Source organism: Cygnus atratus, chromosome 10 (genome assembly GCF_013377495.2).
Source record: "Cygnus atratus isolate AKBS03 ecotype Queensland, Australia chromosome 10, CAtr_DNAZoo_HiC_assembly, whole genome shotgun sequence".
Classification (NCBI taxonomy): domain Eukaryota; kingdom Metazoa; phylum Chordata; class Aves; order Anseriformes; family Anatidae; genus Cygnus; species Cygnus atratus.
In genome coordinates this window covers 13523639-13546117 of record NC_066371.1, presented here as the reverse complement: position 1 = coordinate 13546117, position 22479 = coordinate 13523639, and the positions used below count along the sequence as shown (strand labels likewise).

At 36.3% G+C, this 22479-nt stretch overlaps 1 protein-coding gene across 1 annotated transcript in view; it reads left to right on the top strand.

Annotated features, from left to right (window-relative positions):
• Positions 1–22479, top strand: part of DOCK3 (dedicator of cytokinesis 3) — a 216138-nt gene that overhangs the window by 124344 nt on the left and 69315 nt on the right. The window contains exons 13-17 of the mRNA XM_035547066.2: positions 2635–2723; positions 5895–6020; positions 15494–15618; positions 20972–21134; positions 21690–21796. Of these exons, the coding sequence (XP_035402959.1) occupies positions 2635–2723; positions 5895–6020; positions 15494–15618; positions 20972–21134; positions 21690–21796 (610 nt within the window). The remainder of the gene's footprint in view (positions 1–2634; positions 2724–5894; positions 6021–15493; positions 15619–20971; positions 21135–21689; positions 21797–22479) is intronic.

Sequence of the window (22479 nt, the reverse complement as noted above, 5' to 3'; positions counted from 1 at the left end):
TAGTAGCTGGTACGTGTCATAGCCTAATTTTGCCAAAATCATATACTCTTGGGGGAAAACAATAGAGGGAAAAAATATTAATATGCTTGGAACAAGTTTTACAAAATGACTTCTCTCTCAAGGCTCCTTTCTTTTTAGGAGCTGAAAGTTTATAACCTGGTTTGGGTTTTTTTGGTGTTTTTCTGTTTGTTTCTTTTAAGGTAAAAGTCAACATGAAAGAAATTTAATTGTTTAATTCATTAGCATTTCAGGAGAAATAAGAATCACTATTGTTGCTAAGTTAAAAATTGCTGACTTTGTAAGGAACTTTAAATCTTTCATTTATGCTTTAGATAATCTGAGCAATGATTGAATCTAAAAGGCAATTAGACATGATCACTTTTTTTTTAAGCAATAGAACTGTTTGTGGTAGAGATTCCATTTTTTGTTTTTCAATCAGATTGTTATACTTGTAAAATTGTCATTACAGCTGTGCTTACACTAGTATCAAGTACTTTGTAACATTTATAGTTTCTCTCTTCATTATGCAGTAACAAGCTATAGCACCAATGGCACTTTTTTCCTGCTATGATTCTGTTCAAGCCTAGCAGATTGGTTATACAGCTTTACTCATTGCTAGTACAAATACAGCCATTCAACTTTAATGTTCAGATAAATAAGAGCTGTCATTCCAGTTGAGAGAGACCTCTCTAGTCTGAGCTCTTGCTCAGAGCAGAGCCAGCTGTGAGACCAGAAAAGGTTGCTGAGAGCAGATCACGTTGCTTTATCCAGTCACTTCTGCATAACCCCTAAGGATGAAGAGTACGTAGCCTCTCCGGGCAACCTGTTCCAATAATGCTTGACTATCCTCTTGGAAAAGCCTTTCCCGATATCCAGTCTGAACTTTTGTTACTTGTGTTTATGCCTGTTGCTTTACAGCATCTCACCAAGAAGAACCTGGCTGGCTCTGTTGTCTTAATAACTTTTAGTAGGTATTAGAAAGCTGCTGTTACTGTTCTCCCTCTGGCCTTGTCTTCTTCAGGGTGAAAAATCCCCGTTTCCTCAGCCTCTTCTCGTACAACACGTGCTCACATAGGAGAAAGACCTTTTTTGTATTAGGGAGCACCAAACTGAGCGCAAGGTTCTAGATCCAGACTAACTGCCAAGTAATGTCTTCTCCCAAAAGACAGTAGAAACACATAGGAAAATACTAGTTAAATGGATGTTTACACAACATATTGATATTTACAAAATATAGTAGATATTCAACAAAATATAGTTGTGAATGGATCTTAAACATCGTGACAGCAGCCTGATTATATCTGACTGAGCCTTTTTATCCCCTTGACCCACTGTTTCCCTGCAATTCATGTCTTGAACAATCCCAATATGCTCTTCCCCAGCATCCCATGGTGAGTCCCATATCCCCAAAGGCAGTAACCCATTTCAGTCTTTAAAGCAATCCAGAGTGCCTTTCCGATTGACTTATCCGGGTGGACAATGTGCTGAACATCCACCTACGGCAGCTGTGGGAGGAGCGGGGTCAGGGTGCTGTGTTTCCTCTGCTGAGATTGTCACAGTTTCCCCACATGCTGTTATTCCTCTCTTCCTTTCTGTTCAAAAAAGATAAGCCTTTAATTGCATGGCCCATCAGGAAAGACAGAATTAGGAAATATTTAGAACAATTTTGTTTATAGACTCTGCCATTAAGTGGTGGATTTGGTAGATGTACATCCAGCTGTTTTGGATTTGATTGCTTGATCAAGTACAGTGCAGCCAGCTATTTTGCATGAATATTGTTAGAACAAGGTTATAATCCACACCGAATTGCAGTGTATTATTGAAACTAATATTAGCAATTGAATTTTTCCTGGTGAAAAAATATTGAATGGAAATATGATAGATCTGTTGACAGATAGTTATATTGTAATTTGTATCAAGGACTGTATCAAGGACTTAGAGGTGTAACTGAAAATGGAAATAGTATTTACAAATGCTTATTAAAGTTGCGTATAGATGAGTAAACAATTGTGAAACACAATTGTGAAAACGTATTTCACAAGGTAAAATACAAACAGAAGTGTACGTATCCTTTTCCGACAGTTTGGGGGCTACATCGTTTTTAAGGCATTCTATAAAGTATGTAGGTAAGCAAAAGACACAGTGTCAATATCTGAGATATTTAAATATCAAATTTTTATTTAATCTTCAAAAATTCCACTTTTGATTTCTTGAATCCAACTTCTTTTTGTGCTTAACAAAAAATATATATATATATATGCATATATGGCAATTTACTTTCAGCTTGAAATTAATTTTCTATGTACAGAGAATTCAGCTAAAGATGTCTAAATCTTTCCTCATTTTTTTCATACTATGAAGAGTGAAACAATTGCTTTAATGATAGAAAAGTCACCACAGGCTCCAAAGTGTCCATAAAAAGGAGATAATAATATGGGAATGTTTTGTTTCCTTCCACTTTTAAATGAAAGTTTTTCTCGTTCATCAAAACCCCACAAAAGCTTTCATGTTATTTCTACAACAATGCTGACTTTCTCATCATAAGATGGTTTACCAGAAAGCTTTTAACTTGAATTAGTGTTCTTTAACTTGAATTAGTGTTCTTTAACTTGAAATAGTGTTCTTTTATTTTAGGTGTAACAATGAAAATGAATGGTGTCAGATCCATGAAAATATTATTCGCAAGTCCAGCACCAAATACACAGCACCCAGCTCAAACTATGGTAAATATTTACTTGTATGCTTTTGTCATAAGTACAGCTAAAGGTTTCCTTTAGGAGACTGCTAATTAATTACAGTGGAGTAATTCAGTGAGATGTGAAATTATGCATAGCTGAATTTTTCTACTTACTTGTGATGACTTAGGTGTAATTTAGGTAAAATTCAATTGTCTTCAGTTTACAGATGTAAACTGTATTGCCTTTGCCAATTTAACCAGGAATTAAAAAACCTACTTGATATCTTCACTTTTCAGATACAGTTGACAATAATAATAATGTGAATTCAGTGTGCTAAATTTCCTTCACCTTTATATCTGTAGTGTAATTTTATCTCAGAAGATCTTACTGGTGGAGAGAGCTAAGGGGTTTGCTGTAGTATTAGCTTATGGGCTATTACATTTACTGTATATCTATGTATATCTGTGCTTGTGAAAACTGTTAGCCTATTGGAGGATACAACATCAGCGGCTATCAGCATTGACAGAACTCCTTTAAATGTTTCTTTGTGACACTGACTCACATTACTGTGACCAGACTTGGCTACACAGGAGGTAAAGGATTTAAATGTACTCATTGGAATTTCCCTGAGTAAAACAGGGATCATCCTTTCTTCCTGTGATTCCCTCGAAACTTCCAGGTATCAGACATATGTAACACTTGCTCTCATAGATTCATAGAATGGTTTGAGTTGGAAGAGCCCTTAAAGATCATCTAATTCCAACCCTCCTGCCATGAGCAGAGACACCCCACACTAGACCAGGTGGCTCTCCTGAGGATACTGTGCGATCTTGTCAAGAGAAGTAAAACCAGATGTTAAATTAGTCTAAGATCTTAGTCTTGTCTGACTGTCCAGAAAATTCTGACTGACACAAAATAAATGGTGCTTTCATACCTACAGGTTAATTATCAAGAAGTCTTTCTGTGATAGTTTTAGTACTAAATGTTCCATTAAATAGGTGAGGAGAGTAACTTTCCTGGCAGAGTCTTTGCCACCTTTCAAATTAATTTTTATTTTCCTGGCGAATGACAAATAAATGTGTAAAGTAAATCTTCTTTCTTTTTTCTTACCTTGCTACCTCATTTAATGATTCATGTAGTTTGCTAATTTAGGTATGTCACTGCTATTCCATTCCAAATGAAACCGGCAAATAAACCCTTCTGCTTAGTTGCAGGTAGCTTTGCATTAATTATTAAGGGAGTGTATAATTCAGAATGGCATACTGATGTCCAAATACTAGTATTGTCTTAATTTCACCTGTTTGCATATTCAGTTATTGTAGCATAATATGCAGTTCACAGTCCCACAGAAGGTACTAAGCAAATAAACAATAAGCAAAACAGTTTTGAAGTTTGGAAATTATTGTATCCAAAGCTGGTCTCCTTCCCTGCTCTTCCTCATTACTACAGTTAAGGTCATCTACCACTTATTATTAAAGCATTGTTCTGAATTGTTAAAAACTTGGAGAACTTGAACTGTTTGCATGTATTTCCACTGCCAGATGTCTGCCTAAAACTTTTCTTTTTTCTTTTTTTTTCGGGCATGAGATTTTCTGAAGTGCAGAAAGAAGGGGAAATAGATTTTTACTCTTGTGTTCAACTTTTTAAAATAATTATTTAAATTACTAAGATCTAGTACATCTCTGGAGCAGAAGCTTGAAACAGCAGCAATATTGCCCTAATGTGCAGGATAATTTTACAGGCTGACATGATTTTAGCATAAGTAATGCAATTTGGACCTCTCGAACCAGCTCTTACAATGAGAAAATGCTCAAATCACATTTGTGATGAGAAAAGCTCCCTGGTTGTTTCTCCCCCTACCTCTTCAGCTCTTGCATAAGATTAGTCTTTCAGATCTGCTGCAGGTAATAGAAAAAAATGAGAGGCTAGGCTGGATAGGAAAGGAGGACTGGACAGTAGATGACAAACCTCCTGGGGAGAAGAAGCAGCTACGCAGAAGTTTGTTGGAGTGTAAAGTGTGGTGGGGCATCACAGAAGTATTGTCTGTCGATATCATGGTGGAAAATTGCATTACAAATTCTATTACAAGTCTGTTTTATATAGGTAATAGAATAATTCTGGTACTATTTGTTAATTACTGGAGGTGTTGGGTGTGGACTGGATATTACTGGTTTCATTTCCCTAAAAACTTGTGTAACAAAATGACTAAATGTTGTTTGCAAAGCCAAACAATATTGAGCTTAGGAAATAGCAGAGCTTCAGAACTTTGTGCAAGTTTATGGACAGAAGGCAGTGTTTGGTATGTGGTGTTCCATTCAGTGAGCAGAGAGGACAGAAAGAACTATTGACTGACTGTCATTCGTTGAATGAAATAAAGGTTGTGGAAAAAAGACTATGTGAATGTAATTCATGTTGCTTTGTGAGGCTGATAATTCTTGCTCAGTAGATGAGACTAAGCCTGCATGGTTGGTCTTACTGTTGGCATTTTCTGGTATCTTAATGCTTTATTTTCTAACTTCACCAGTACATTATTCTTTTTTTAGGGACGTAGTATACTATAAATTAAAAGCAACTTAAGAAAGCAATTGGACTGTGATTAACTATGTAATTACTCCTAGTCGAGCTATTCAGTTGATATACCAAACAAAGGGTCCCATTGAAAGAGCTAGCTGCTGAGCATTGCCTACTCTAGTTTTCTGATAGTTTGACCTGTTGGTTCTGTGAGACATGTTGAGGTACTGAATTTCATTAAAATCAGCATTCTTGTATGAAGTAGGTAAAGAATCGAGTAGAACAGATAAAATCTGAGTTTTCTTGAATGGTATTATGCGCTGTTAAAGCCACTTTTGGGATGTTCTACAGGATTATATGATGTGAAGTTTCAGATAGAGGTGATGTTCATGCATGTGTAGTAATGCACTGCATACAATGAATGGAAATAATGCTAAGTATTTTAACTTGTGATATCTTTTTGAAATTAAGTATTCTGATTTTTAAAACATTGTAGTTGTATATGTTATGCTCCTGACAACCTTAGAGCAGATTTGTTTCTTCCATTTCACTTCTGAATGACTCCAAGGGAAAAAAGAATTCTGTTATTTGTGTATTTGTATTAAATTAACCATGGGACAAAACAATATTTTACCTGCACACCTTATATGTTCAGACATCTAATTCTTCGATCTGAAAAAATGAATATCTATTGGTTTTTTTCAGGACTTATAATATCTCTTCAGCTTCTTCGTGGTGACATGGAGCAGGTTCGAAGGGAAAACCCCATGATCTTTAACAGAGGGGTTTCTGTTACCAGGAAGCTGGGCTTCCCTGATGTCATAATGCCAGGTAAACATAAAAGCTCTAATCTTAAAATATTGATCATATTTTTCTCAAATTCCCCTAAACAAGTGTCACTGGGATGGGTGCTTCACTCAAACAAGGTTAAAAACAGAAGAGTTGCCTTGCTTATCACTAAATGCCAATTCCAGATTCAGGGAGGCATGCTAAAACATTTTAATTGATGGACACACTATTAATAGATGATGTTAAATTCACATGTACAGGAGTTGATCTTGAAAGTTCGCTCTATTTTTTCCCCAAGTTTGATATCCCTCATGTAGGCTAAGCACAGAGATGTTTATCTTAAAAGGCATGAATTTTCTTCTTCATGATAATCAAAAGCCTGGCAGAAGAGTTTCCACTTTGCCACGCGGGTTTTTGGAGTTAATATGATCCTTTTACATTGGTTGACAGTACGTGAGGCTGCAAATCTGGTCTGATTTTCCAGTTGGTCTTACAAAGCACCTAGTCCCTCCAAGAGCTGCCTTGGCTGAAGCGTTGCTGTACTCAGTTTGCTCCTTAATTCTGGAGCAGCAGCTTGAGATGGTTGTCTTTTTGGCACAAGCAGAGGTAGCCCCAGTGTAGCCAAGAGTTCATTTAGGGAGGAAACTGGAATCTAGCCAGTCATACAACCAATAGATATAAAAACAGGCATTAAACAGCCTTGATTTTTACAGTGTAGTAGGAAATGGGCTTACTAATTATGTTGCATGTATAGCATTTGAAATACTACATCATTGCCTTGCATTATAACCAAGACCAAAGATGACTTTCCAGACACAGGAAATTTTATGAAAGCATAATGGGAAATGTATCAGATTTTATTACTGGAAAGACTGCAGTGACACATCAGTATCAAAAGCAGTTGTTGTAGCCTCATTATGGAGGCTCTTCAGGAAGCACAATAAAAGTAGGGAGTAAGTTGGAAGAATTTCTAGAAACTAAAATAAAAGGGTTTAGAACAGTATGTGTTTTATTTACTAATGCACTTGAAAACCACAGGAGCACAGGATTTTAACACTAGACAGGATGGCTTACACAGGGAGTTTGGATGGGATAAACATATCTGTTGGTCCTACACCTTTCTTGTCTTTCCTGTCCCTGCTGAAGGAATGCTTTATCTGTTTGTAGACTTTAACACCTAGTTTGTAACTTTAACAGCTAGTATAATTTATGGCTCAGTGTATTGAAATAACCTTAAATCAGTGTAAGGTCAATACTGTGGCCAATTACAAATTCTAGTTTTTCGTGACCTTATAGCAGTTTCAGTCTTAACCAAAAGCAATCAAATACAGAAAAGATTAAATATCACATGTTGATATGCAGACATAGCTCCTGCATGTTGATCTGCTGTAATTGAGATCACAGCTAGATACGTCAGCTAGAAAAGCTAGATCACAGCTAGAAAAGTCAACATCAAAAATAACATTTACATACCTGTGTAACTGAACAGATTATCCTGAAAGAATTGCTTTATTCTACGCTTCTGCATGTGTAAAACTGTCCCTCAAGACCTTCAGACCACTGAATTTTAGCAAGCTTAAAGAATAGCTTTGTGACCTCAGTGCTCCCACTCATATTTTGTCATTTTCTGGGTCCTGGCCTGTTTATGCAACCTGGTGTTGTGAGACTGTCTTCCCTGTGCTTTTGCTGGTTTGAGTGATGCTTTTGTCCAGGGGTTGGATAAGCAGGTTAGCAGTTTTCAGCCAAAAGGTGTTCCTACCCTAAGCTTTAAAGATTCTGTATTCACTGCAGCTAATTCAAATTTCCAAACTTACTTTCTCTAGTTAAGAACTCTAGAGAAAACTGCCTCAATGCGAAGGATGTCTACCAAATCAGAGATATATTGTTACAGTCTTTGTGATATTCAGCCTTGAGATCTTGGACATTTAACTAAATTAAAACCAGATTCCACGGCATATGTCTGCAGTGCTCCCATCATAAGGCTCACTGTACATGTACAGTAGTGATCTTCCCTGCTCTGGTCAGCCAAGTTTTCAAGGAATACAAGTTTTTCAACTTGTCATCCTCAAAAGATATTCTAAGTCACTGTTGCTAACTAATGTCTTTTTCTGTGGGAACCACAATTACTGGAGAAAACAGGTGTTTTAAGATGATAATATATTTGGAATTGGGTTAATATAGAGATATATTGATCTGCTGAAGTTATTGATTGATACAATGAATATGTGAAAGGACCACCATTCTACTGTTAAATGCTTACAGCCCCTCTAAAGGTGGTGAACACCAAGAAATTCTCCTCCATTCCAAGGGAGGCACAAGAGGTCTGCATATATAAAGTTTAGCTGCCAAGCTGTAGGCATTTCTATTCAAAAATAAAAAAGGCTCAAATTTGTGGAGAAAAGCAGTTTGTAAATGTCCTTGAGTACCAGGTGAGTAAGCAAATGCAGCCATGGAAGTGTGAACGGACTTTCACTATAGTGATACATTAGGAAGTTGCCAGAGTAGAGATGAGATGCAAAGAACGAAATAGTCATGAATGGTGCTCTGAACAAAAATTTTCATTATCCTGTATATTCTTCACCTGAAAAATTAGGAGGATCAAAATGTAATGCAACTGCACTGATTCAGTGAACGTTGTTCATTCTAATTGTGAGGGTTTTTTGGAAATGAAAACGCTTGACAGTATTCAGGTGACAGCAGATATTTGTCTGTTGCTTTCTTTTTTTTTTAAGAAGCATTAGATCAAACTGTGGTTTGAGTTTACGTTATGGCTAAGACAGAGCATTTGGATAGAGTAAGTTATCTTTTTCAGGTGGATTAGCAAAGCTACATCAATAAGGAGTGGCCATCAATGTACTTTGCACCTATGTTATTACAACCAGAATCAGGCTGGCTGTACTAGTGTTGTCTGGAATTAGGAAAGATGTCGTTTACAAAACAAACAAACAAAAAATCTGTCATGTACTTTTAGCAGTTCTCAACCATGCTTGCTTCTTTAATTGTCTTTGTCAATCTACCTTTTCCTTGCTTTGCTTCAGAACTGTTTCTTTCTCATGAAAGACAGGGTTTCCCCTCTGAGAAGAACACAGAAAGTTTGTGGCTTGTATTTTGCAAGTGGATGCTGCTTTTTTGAGACAGTGTGATTTTTAAAAATATTTTGATGAATTAATTGATAAAGGCTATGTCATCTAGTATTGTTAAAATATGCAGTGATCATTCTGCTGAACCAAGAAATCTATATTTAAAAAAGCAAATAGCTCTAACATTTCAAATGAATCTTCTTGGTCATAGGTTTTAACGTCTTCATTTTCTTTTTTAACAGGAATTCATTTCAAGCATAGACAGATTAACCATTAAAATTCTGTAGCTGTGTATTACCACACAATTGTACCCTACTACAATTTCTACCCTACCTAGTAGCCCTAGTTCCTATATCAGGTGCACTTTTCCCTCACTCAGTTAAGACCAACACTAGTGGTCATCTTTAAGGAATAAAGTTAAACTAGTTTTTATGTGTTTATACCTTGCATGGTTATGCAGGAAAATGTAAATATCCTTTAAAATAACCGTGCCTGTCTTCATTTCAAAGCATAAAATGTTCTTTGTTTCCTATTGTATTGTGACCTGAGAAGAGCATCATGAAGAATTCTATGGTTTTTTGTCCGAATTGGAAGGGATTCAGTCAAACCAGCCTCGCGAAGAGGTGGTGGGTTTTTGTTGTTTTTTTGTTTGTTTTTCTTTCTAAATTGCTATTGGGTTTAAGAGCGTCCATCTGATCCTGACAATTTTACCTTTCCCCAGAGATAAAAGCAATGAGGCATGTGCTGCTTGCCTTTTGGATTGCAACTTTATTTGTATACAGAACTTGCTGATCAGAAATCTATTGCATAGGCATGGCGTTTGTCAGTTCCCCAAAGGACATCCCTTCCCTTCCCCATGTGCTGATAAGTATTCTGTCTTTTACTTTGATCCTCTGATGAAAAGTGCATGCTTCATCTTCTACTTGTAAGTGATGTTTCTTTCTCTTTTTTTTTCTCTTTCCTTGTCTTAATTTCCTGGCTTCTCTCTCTTTCCTTTCCTTTTATTCTCTCCCCTTTCTTTCTGATGCAGAGATGAAGATAGTTGGGTGTAAGTTTCTGCTTTTCTGTGTAATGTCTGCTTATTGCTTGCTTTTTCCCATTTTCATATCTTTCATGGAATGTTGGGGATTGGTAAAGGTAATAAATCATAACATTATAGAGAAACTTTGGTAACAGAGGGACATAGATTTGTCTTACCAGTCTCTTTTCATACCACAGCGTTTCAGACCAATTTAGTAGATATGGCTTATGAACCAGCAGCAAAGGTGAGAAATACCTCAGCATCTGTTCTTTCAGAGATCACCGTCATGGCAAAAACAAAAATACATTAAGAATTGGACATGGCAGGATTCATCAGATATTTTCAGAATATTCAAGGTGACAAAATTGATGAGTCTAAAAGATACAATTATGTGATAATTATTGACAAAAAATGTTTACAAGGAGAATAAAAAATGTTTTTGTCATTAATAAACTTTCAGAAAGCGACTAAAAATTCTAAGCTGGAGGAGATAAGACAAAATATATTAAAAATTCAGCCTAAATCTACTGGCAGGAAACTTTTTTGGGCAAATCATTGAATTTAAAAAGAGCATTGTATTAATTCTTTTGCATGCATAGAAGTCCAGCAATGGATAGCAAATAATCTAGTAAGTATTGCTTGTTCCTTTTCCTCGTTCTTCATTAATTACAAGAATTGAAGCACTTTGAGCATTTTGTTCACCAAAAACTAGAGGATTGCACAGAGTTAAACTTGTGTGATGTTCTTTTTATAGAAGGGGAAAAAAATTAATTCGATATGTAAGCAGTAGATAAAAACTGTTTCCCCTTCCTGGTGCAATATTACTTCCAGTGATGGTGAATAGTTGCATGCCATAACTATTTCAAGAATATAGGCTTTGAAAAAAACTTAGTGACTCACAAAAGGGCAGAGAAATAAACTGTTGAAATGGATCTAAAGGGATTCCAAGAAACTATCTGACTATCAGGCCTCTTCGTTTTAGCAGGCGAGCAGTAATTCAGCACGCACTTAGTAGATTTTTACACCAGTGTTCAAGGAAGGGAACATCGTGCAGCATGAGGCCTGGCACTCTTAAAAGTTTTCAGAAATGACTGAGAGCAGTCAGCCAGGAGGCATTTGAGACACTTCCCAGACAGTGCACTTTGTTGATTTTTTTTTTTCATTTTGTTTTTCAAAAAGCAACATGATCACAAAGCTAATTGCGGGCCCATTCTGTTAACCTTGTTTGTGTTGAAATTACAGCACTTCAGAAGTAGTTGCCTGGTCGTAATTTGGAGGAAGTTATTACTTAGCATGAGGGTGTAATGGCCTGCTGAGGTCAGATGCCGATTCCTGGCACCGTGCTCTGGTGCAGTGGCCTCACAGCTACTGCGGAACACAGCTGTCCAGCCAGGGAACAGTTGATACTCTTGCCCAGAAAGAAGAGCAGTTACCCTTGTAAAGAGCTATATCAGTATTCTGTGCTTTAGTTTGTTTCAAAGATTTTACTTACTCGCAGGCCCCTGTCTTACAGAGGCAAAAACCCTTGGGCTTACGTCACTGCAACTGCACTGAAGTCAGCAAGGTGATGCTGACTGAGGGTGTTGTGAAGATGTTCGTTTATAGGGTATAAATGTGTGATTTTTTTTTTTTCTTCAGAAACCATTTCTTGCCCATTTGCTCTCTAAGAGTTGGCATTCTTCAGTAAAATGCCAGCATTTTCAAAAAGACTCTAACCCCAGTGATGTTAGAGAGCTGAGAAGACTCTCAGCGTTGGACCTCTTAAAAACCAAATTTGCTAGAGTTAAGATGTTTGAGATCCATTTGCCAGTATGAACTTCTGGTGTAACCTATTTTCAGCAGAGGGACCATTCCTGTCAGTGTACAAAAACTTAGGATTCCTTTTAAAAAAAATAAAAAAATAAAAAAGTTAGATTAAATCCAGACTGTTTCTGTAAATTGTTAATACTTTGCAGTTCAAAGAATTGGCTAGTTTTGTGGTGGAAAGCCTGCAAGTCTTACCAGTGTACAAACTACTTATTCTAATAGATACTAGTCAATTATTGTCCACTGGACTATTTAATGTTACTAAGTCCTTAAAATAAGTATTTGGAAGTCTTCCAGGGCATTTCTTTATATTGTAAACACAAAATCAATATGTGACTTGCATATTCTTTTCCACTTTTTTTCCCCATTACCATTAAAATAGTTTTAGGTGATAGGATTTCACTTCATTATAAACAAAATGCCCAACAATATAAATTATGACTTGTAGTTTAAAGTAAATTTGTATATTTGACCAAAAAAAGCCAAAAAAAAAGGTGAGGTTAAGTGAAAAGCTGCATACATCACAAAATAATTCTTTTTCTATTATAAGAAGTGTTATATCTCAGGATGTTTCATAAAGAATGTATCTCAGGAACTGCTTATGTAAAATGTCACCCGCAGGTTGTAATCTCTAAGTACTTTTGGCCCACTAGCCTTCTAGCACTTTTTTCTCTTGTCCTAATGAAAGGAGGCCAAAGCTAACCCAGTTTTATAATCTGCACTGTGCTCCTTGTGAAGATGCGAGGGGCCTGCATGATCCAGCCTGCTGCACCACACTGGTTTTTCTCTCAAAACGCAAGAGAAGCGTTATTGTCCCTTCGGAGTCAGGACTACTTGTTACAGTAGTTTGCCACACAAAGGGTATGAATTGTCTGCTTTGTTAAGGAAGTTCTTTGTCTATCTCTTTTCATTTTTAAGATGGAATTAAGTAAGGGAAAAGCTCTATCAGCCAAGATTTTTGACATGAATATGTAGCTGTCATTTGGTGGTAAAGCTGACAAGGTTCACTTGATTTCGCTGCTCACACTTTCTGGTTGGTCACAGACAAGCTGCACAGTGCTATTTGTTCGTGTGCTTGGACGCTGTTGTGCAGAATGTTGCCTCTAGCCTTGCAATTTGCATACTCAAAAATTTTAATAAACTGCACTGTGTTCAGGCATTTGCTCTATTTTCTGAGCAGCCCTTTAGTGCATCTGAGCTAAAAAAAAAAAAAAAAAAACTCTTGACAGTAGCCGTCAGAGGAAAAAAATGGCTTGCAAGGTCTCAGCAAGAGGTGAGGTTTTAACGTGCTAGGAAAAGGAGATCGTTCTTTATAGGAAGGTTATTTTCATTGTTACACACCATCAAACTGAAGTGTTTGAGTTTGTTGTTTTAACTCTAGGTCTTCAAGAAACTGATGGGCTAAGTACCTGAGAGTCAACTGCTTTTTGTCTGTACATAGAACCCAGTGTATAGATACATTTACTTTCCTATTTTTTACTATGCATAATGGCCTTCTCTATTTTTTTTTAAGGTTCTATAAACTTTTTATAAAAGAAGACGCACCATTACATTTCACTCAAGTACTTTTCCTCCTTTTTCCTTCATTTTGATGCAAATCCGCTGTTATCTTAGTTTTTCTGCCCCCACCCCACAGGCATTTTTTTCAATTAGTGAGGTAATATCCCTCCTGTTAAGCTTAATGGAAGATAAGATACTTCAAATGCTGCGTTTAATTTAGGCTGGAAAATGATTTGCAATCTGACATTGGACTTTGTGTAGCCAGACTGTCTTCCAGAGAAGAGGTTATAAATAGGAATATCCAAAATGCTAATTGTAGTGAGTACAATTAATTTCTATTAAGAATTATAGCATATAAATTGAATTCTTTCCTCATTGTGCACACTGCTATGAAAAAAGGCCTGGAGTCCGTTAAGCAAGAGGAGTTTCAAAACAAAAGCCCTGACTTAAACTGTCTTTTACTAGGACTTTTATATTTCCTTGATATTCCTGTAGTCAACATATAGGTAGCTTATCTGTATTTTGAACAGCAAGAAAAATGCACAGATAATTTTCTCTGCAGAGTGTTGCATTTGATGGCTATTCTTTGAAGGGAAAAAAAACAGATCAAATATTTGAAGGCTGTCATGAGCCTCTTGCTGTCATCGTTTTCCTGTTAATGAACCACAGCTTTTTCATACCTCTAGCTGTGAGGCATTTCAAGCAGTCAGCTCTGTGTGAATTCACAGTGAGATCCAACGTTGACGGAAAAAGAAGGACATTTTGCATACAGATTCCCATTCATAAAGAATTCCTAGCAGAAAGCACTGCATGTCAGCTACAGGGTCGTATTTTCCATGCTTAAAAAGTTGTACTTATCTCCAGAAATAAAAATGACAGTAAAGCCAAGACTGAAAGCTTCCATTGTTTGTCCCCACAGTAGAATAAGGAGCAAATTCTGTGGGGTTATAGACTCCAAGAAAAATTTGAAGCACATCTTTGACAGACACAAAAGGATATCCCTTGCTGCCTGAAAGCATATGCTGCTTATTTCATTGTGCTTCTGATTAATAAACGGATTTAACTGCATCAGCTTCTCCAAGTACTGAGGTTGAAGAAATCAGACATTGGAGGAGTCTCTGCTTTGCTAGATAACCATTCCATTACTTCATTATTTAGTCTCTTGAGGCTGCTTAACAAAATACTTGCCTTGAAAGGGTTTAATTTTTTTTTTTGTATTTTTTTTTGCATTGCCCTTTAGTACATTTCTCTTTGTGGCAAATAAAAAGTGATAAGTGAACCATCATGAAATGGTAACAATAACTAAATCTTACGGAGAAATATATGCTACCTGCTATCCTTTTGGTGCACGTTTTAAAATTGACTCCAGTAGTTGTGAAAGCAGCACTTCCTAAACCAGATTCTTAAAACAATAATTGAACTAGAATTCCTTAAATGCAGGATAATATGGACCTGTGAGAGATGCCAGCATTTGTGTTTCCAAATATAGTCATTTGTTCTGAAAGCTCTTGAAAATGAGGTACTGAGAAATCAGCAATTATACATACTGTCCACTTTCATATATTCATGCATATGAATACAAGGCGCTAGCCAGAAATCTGGCAGAGAAATAATTTAATAATTGCTCGATCCATCTCAACTGAATTACAACCGAGTTTCCAAGAAGGCTGCTTTTACTTGTCATTTTGATAAAAATAAAATTTCAATATATAGAAAATAAGAATAGCTAAATGAACTTAATTTTCTGCTGATCACCGCAAAAATACTCATTCATTTTAAAGCATCTTGGAAATAGGAAGCCTGATACTTGCAAGTCAGATAACTAGGCAAACTCATAGTGATGTTTTCCCCTCTGCTCACAAACAATAAAGCAAGTATTTATTCTGAGTTCACACTTAATAAAGGCATTACTAACAACGGTCTGATTTTATGCATTGATGTTAAAATGTTCATCTTTATTAACAATTAACTTGCTGCTTGGAATGATTTGGGCATCAGTCATAGTCTTGCAGAACACAGAAAATGGTTTGCAGAATCAAAATAAGTTTCACATAGGCATTGAGTCATCCATAGTGAATTTAAGCACATGCCTCTGTCTTTTGCTGTAGGTGATATACGCAATGACTTATACCTGACATTAGAAAAGGGAGACTTTGAAAGAGGTGGGAAGAGTGTGCAGAAGAACATTGAAGTGACCATGTATGTTCTGTATGCGGATGGAGAAATCTTGAAGGTAAGTGCTTGTTTCCTATTTGAGCTTCAAGTGCCATCTGCTTGCTCTGTACACGTGTTGCCTTGGTTTGTTGTCTCTGATGCCAGGGAAATTCTAAATTAAGATTAGTTCTTAACTATTTTTGGTTTTGGTTAAGGTTTTAAACTATTACAATGAAGGAAGTGGTCATTTATAAATTTGAAAGAATTCGGAGCATTGCACCATATGGGAATAGGGGATTTGGAGAAAAATTTATAAACTGAAAAACTTGTGTAATTTCAAAATGTGATGTCAGTGGCTGGAGTAAAAAGAACATTGGAGTATGAAATAGTGTATCATACAACATGAGGAAATATGATTACGAGAGAGACTGTTTTAAGTCTGACTTCTTGGAGTTATGGTTTTGAGAGTAGTTTTGAAAAATAAAGTAGCCTTATTTCCAAGATCTTGTCTTTCACCCTGGAATGACTCCATTCCAGCTGTGGATGGTGATGTTCAGTGTTTTTCTTTCTTCCTCTGTTCTTACTTGTAGTATTAATGAAAAGAACAAGGTAGTTAAGTCAGCTTTGTTTGGATTGGACAGATTAAAAATAGAAAAATAAACATAGTATTTTTGACATAAACATCTATCAGGAATGGAGAAATGGCTGTATTAATGCATTAATCATAACTTGTCCTATGCCTTTTTTAAACCTCCAATGCAGTAGAATGGTCTTTGTAGCTATTCTAATAGAACAGTCTAAAAACCAAAGTGCTTGTGTGTCAAACTCATTGCCACAATCTTTTTTTTGAGTTGAAAGAGGAAGTTTCCTTTGTTACTACTATTGCTTATGATTTGATTAAAAATTAAGTGCATCTCTTGTAAGGAACTGTCTTCTGCTCAAAGCTGTTGCTGGAAGATCACAATCCTTTTCCGTTTAATTGCTTTAGGCATGCATTTCAAATTGAGTGACATGTATTTTTAATCATTGCTGTATCATCTGCCAAAGACCAGTGTAGATCTCTACCCTTCAAAGTGCAGTATCAGCATCTTCAAATCCTAACACAGAGCATAATTAGCTACCATTATCTAACTGTGGCTAATGGTTAAGTATGAAAGTCATATAATTTCTAGACATTATCAGTCGTAACTACTCCAGTTTTCAGCTGGCATGGTCACTCTCAAGTTACCTTGTTCTTACCCTTGCCTGCCATTACTACAGCAGTACTTCAGGGCTGTACCTGAGACTGGGGATCAGGCTTGGTGCAAGCTCGCAAAAAACAGTAAAAGGTAGTCAATCCGAATTAAAAAATTAATGTGAATATATTCGTTGTGAAATAGAGACTTTACACATGAAGGATCTTCTGTGATTTTTAAATTCAAATCACATATTTAAAATAAAATCTTTGTACCAATTTTTGTTATCGCTCCTCAATGTAGTTGCAGTCAAAGCAATAAACATACTAGGTTTATGTTAGGGAGATCTTTGGTTCATGAAGTCTAACGATGCCTCAGATTGCATTTCAAACATGGAATCATTATGATTTTTCTGTGTAGGAAATTCTTAAAGATACAAGCTGGCATATCTACTGAAAAACAAGTTAAAGGGCTATAAAGGACAATAAAAGCTGAACTCTCCCTTTAATGTGAACTCCTTCTCACTGCTTAGGTTACATCTCTGTTCTCTTTTATTTCAGAGTAGAAAGAAAAAGGTACTTATGAAACCAAACATCAGTTTAACTGAATATAGAGACATTAGTTTAAAGCTCGAAATGGCAATTTGAAGGAAAAATAATATGCACATATGAGAAGGAAACAGCTACTTAGAAATGAGTTTGGAAACTAATCATGTCTTATCTTTTTTATCACTGATATACTTTCTACTTGATGCAGAAATTCTGCAAATTCATCTACCAAAGGTAAAGCAAATGAGACAGCCATCTGGAATTAATTTTAACTTGGTGGGTTATCTTACCATTCAGTGATAATGTCATTGTAGAAGACGATTGACCCCATTAAGTGTATATGGCTGTTCCGAGTCTATAGAAATGCCTTGAAACTTATAAGAATTCAGCTCTGTAAGAAGTAGATTTCCAGTTTATCAAAACTTTCAGAATGCAGATTTTAGCTGTTGAATACAGGCAAAGGTCATCCTCTAGATCTTCCCCGTGCTTCAGGTGAAAAGCCTCGAGAGCATAGACCTCCATCATTTCTAACAGTTGTACCTGCGCAATGAAATTTGAGAAGTCTGTATATTGACGGATATCTAAAACTTGACACAGCTTTATTAGTCTGGGTTATTTTAGTATTCCAATATATGGGTATTTTTTCACCTTTTATATGAAGAATTTAGTTTTAAACCCTAGTAGCTTATTTTTCACTGCAGACATCTGGTTTATGTAATCTCCAGTATGGACAGCTAGAGCAGCGTGTTAGAATCTGCCATTTTCTACTAGGAGGGAAGCTGATTTCACTCAAAGACAGAATATAACTGTACTCCTAACTGGAAGGAAAAGAAGCAGCTGTAAAGAGACTGCTAGGTGGGGAACTTTCATTTCAGTCATTCAGCATAATCTAAAAGAAAATACTAACGCTGCAACAAGAGGAGTCTAATTTACATTTTTCTGTATAAATGCAAAGAATAAGGTGTGTGTTGGGTAGGGCTTGTGCAGTACCGATGAGGTGAATTGCTTTGTTTGGGTTGCCTGTCCTCTGAATGATCCCTTGCATGACCTGGGGTTGCACTCGCAGTCAAGTGTAGCTATTGGAAATGAAGGATCTTTCCATTTCGTTTTTCTAATTACAAGGTTAATTTAGTAACTTTCAATTGCTAGCATAGTAGAGAAGCTAATTAAAAATCTCCAATTCAGGCTTAACAATAGCATGGGCAGCACACTGAAAGTTTTATCATTGACCCCAAAGCACTACTGTTGTTGGTTGAAACCAACACTACTGTTGTTGGTTTACTGTTCCTGACCTATGGCATTTCTAAAGCAGACACTGCCAAATAAGGAAGTGTGTGCTGAGTTACACGCTATGGTGGAGAACTGCCACATTTTCATCTGATAGTAAGATAAAAACTAAACTTTTCCTGACCAGCAGCACAATCCTAATCTGAATTACGGCTTTGCGAGACTGTAGCAGAACCATACTAAGCGTTAATAAGAATATTCTGTCTCAAATCCGTATTGCTGTTGAGTATACCTTGGTCCAGAAATACTCCTGTTGAAAGCAGTGGAAATTGTATGCAGAATGCATTGCTGTTCAAAAGCAAAATGAGCATTTTCTTTTCAAAATGGTTTTAGCCAATTACTAGTATCTTTCAAAATAGTCTGAAAAATAAAAATAAAATAAAATAAAATGACACAATTCTCTCTTATTCTTCTTTCTGTTTTGGTAGCAATAATATCTTATTCGTTGCAGAACATACCTTAAATGATAAAAATTGTTACCTGATCCTTTTTCTAGTTTAGCCTCCCTTACTTGCCCGTGCCCTCTAATTCACCTACATATTTGGGTCACCTGGTGACTAGGTGTACAGAGACTAGTATCATGTCTGTATTTTGCACATCACTTCACAATTCAGAGTTGAAGATTAAATAATCCTCTCTCCTCAGACTATAGATAATAGTATAAATGCATAGACACAGAACAGTTAACAACAACGAAAAAGATTTCACCAGTTCATTTATTTAACGTTCATAGCATGAAACAGCATTCAGAGACTGACCATTTGCCTGCTAAGACAGGTCGATTTTTGAGACAGCAGAAAAAAAGCTGATTAAAATTTCAGTTTTTCCTGTACATTTTAAAAGAAATACCGTTTTACTTTCTTTTAGGAACCTAATGCAGAATGAGCTTTTGGAAAGGTTGCATTAAGCCCAGCAAGTTACGTTTATCCAGAAGTATTAGAAGGAGATTGCAGGCATTGGCACTGCTGCCACCACTACTCTCACGCCAGCCTGTTAATATGTGCAATAATAGTTCAGTGGTTGTTGCTGTATTTAAAAACAAAACAAAACAAAAAACGCCTTTACGCCTGGATTGTGGCAAATACCATATGGTTACAAAAACTCAAGAGGACTGAGTTTTGTGGGTATGCAGTAGCATACAATGAATCTCTGTCCAGAGAGACTCTTCTTGCATTGAATTCCAGAATGACAGTGAATTTTTCTTTCTTTTTGGGCTCCTTCACAAATTCTTAGCTTTCTGAAAGTCAGAAGGATATTAGCACTGACTGAACTAACTGGATCTGGTTAATGGGATATATATGACTTGATATGACAGTCCCTTGCCTACACATGAAAAAGACCAAATCAAATCAACATTGACAGCGTTTCTTGGAATAGAATTGAGAGATGCCTTGGGGAAATGACCTGTAGTTTGTCTTGTCGTGACTCTGTTCCGTGTGGAGTGTTTTCATGTCAGGATTTATATTGCATGCATTGTTTTGGTCCTGCTTGGCTTCTGTTTCTTCCTGGATTCATTATTCCGAGAGATATTAAAAGTGAAGAATCTCTAACCTGTCATTTTTCTGCACGGTTTTATGAGATGTCAGATCTTTTGGATTACTTTTTAAGTGCTAGGACTGGAGTATAGTTTAGAGCTCATAAAAGAAAATGTGCCTCAAGTTCCATGTCTTCATTACAAGGGACCTTTTAGTGTCTTTATTTCAGGACTTCATATTTCTCTTAACTTCCTTCTCTTGTGTGGTGACGGGGAATTTCCACACTTCCAAAATAAAATGAATTCATTTTTCTCTTCATCTGTATTTTGACAAGATCCCTGAGCTTTTTAGGTATAAAAGCAGAAATTTAGATACTATGATATTTTCAGGTAGTAACTATTTAACAAAGTCTTTACTTGCCACTAATGAAAAAAAATCAATCAGAATTTTCTGGGTTACTTGGTGAGGCGCTGGGTGATTATCGTTTTGAAAGACCAAAGTTTTTAAGACCCTGTAAAGGTCAGGTACAATTTTGAACTGAGATACTGAAGGAGAAATCATCAAATGATACTTCCAGAGATGTCTAATATTACTTTTGATGATTCTATTAGGTCCTTTTTTGGACATGTGTTTATTTGGATGTGTGTTTATTGTATCTGTCCAGTTCTTGAGAGAAAACAGCTTAAATAATAATTGAGCTTAAATAATAAGATACTGTAATTCATCCATTATCATAGGTGTTCTACCTTTTCTTTTGACCCAAAGCATGGTTTTAAAATCTCTTCAAAAATTTCGGTTTTCATTGTGTTTTGAGTTTCTGCTTCTGACTCTTCCTTTATGTCTACAGGAATATATGAATTATGTGAAGGTTGTCACCATGTAATAAAATGACTCATCTGTAGTGATTTGATGTCTTTTTAATCTTAAATTGTGTTCTTTTGTTCCAGGACTGCATCAGCCTGGGCTCAGGAGAGCCAAGCAGAAGTGCATACCACTCTTTTGTTCTTTACCACAATAACAGCCCTCGATGGGGGGAAATCATCAAGTTGCCCATCCCCATAGACAGGTTTCGTGGGTCTCACCTCCGGTTTGAGTTCAGACATTGCTCCAGTGAGTGCAGAACATAACCAAAAGAAATGTAAAAAGGCTGAGGTCTTTCAATTGTCAGTTTATACTTAGATGAGGCTGTTACTCTGTGGAGAGCAGGAGAAGGGTGCTAACTTAAAATACCATGAAGGTGCACTACTAGTTAGCCTTTTGCTACGTTTGTTAAACAGTATATTCAAAACATTATGAGAAATCAGTGCAGGCCAAGGCATTTTGTAGTTATCTGTCCCTGCTGTTCTTTTGCTGTGTTTTCCTATAGAATGTTTTGTTTACAGCATGTTCACTTTATATTTTACTATGATCGGCATATTTGTATTTGGCAGGGGGATTGGCACTAGATGATCTTCAGAAGTCCCTTCCTACCCAAACTATTCTGTTATTCTATTACTTGTTTTGAGGCTTGTTGATAACTTGCATAGAATTAGACATGGTAGTACATTATATGTTGATTCTTAAGTAACCTGTATGTTTTTTGTTAGGAATGCAGAGAATTTAGTGAATAACCTTGTGAACAGAGAATGTACAAATATGACTCCTTATTTCTATCTCCTGCTACAGCAAAAGACAAGGGAGAAAAGAAGCTCTTTGGTTTTGCATTCACTCCATTGATGAGAGATGATGGCACTACCTTATCAGATGATATCCATGAACTTTATGTTTATAAGGTACCATATCTTCTCTGCAGCCTTTTTACCTACTGATCTCTACTTTAGTTTGAATAAGTAACTATCACTGCATTATCGTGTTTTGTTTTGTTTTGTTTTGTTTTGTTTTCCCACATTAGAAGAATGTGAGGAACAGATTAAAAGTAGGTTCAACATTTTATAAATTCCAACTCATGTAACTGGGTATCGATACATCCTTCTATTATAGGGGCAGCTCACCTTTTCTCCTGAGGTAATCATGATTTATCATCTGTTAATCCTGTCTATTTTGGATTCAAGCATACTAGTTTTAATGAGCATTCAGTAGCTTCACCAGCTTATGGCATTACTCTGTATGTTTTTATTAGGAAATTATGCTGTAATGCCCAGAAACTTCACGTGTATCATGTTACAATGCTGCAATTCAACGATGCTGTAGCAAGAGATTTTGGGATGTTTTTTTAGTGTGGGGTTTGTGGGGTTTGTGGTGGTTTTTTTTTGGTTTTATTTTCTTTTTGTTTCTTTCTTCCGGCTGATTTACCTTTATTTCCTCAGAAATGATTTTGAGACAGCAACACTAAGTTGTACAGCTGGAAGATCCTAAAAGTTCTAAAGAGTCAGTTGTTAGGAGACCACGCTTTCTAAAGCTGGGTCTCTTTTGTGTATATACAGGCCCTGAAGGTGGTAAGCACAGCTTTTTCTTA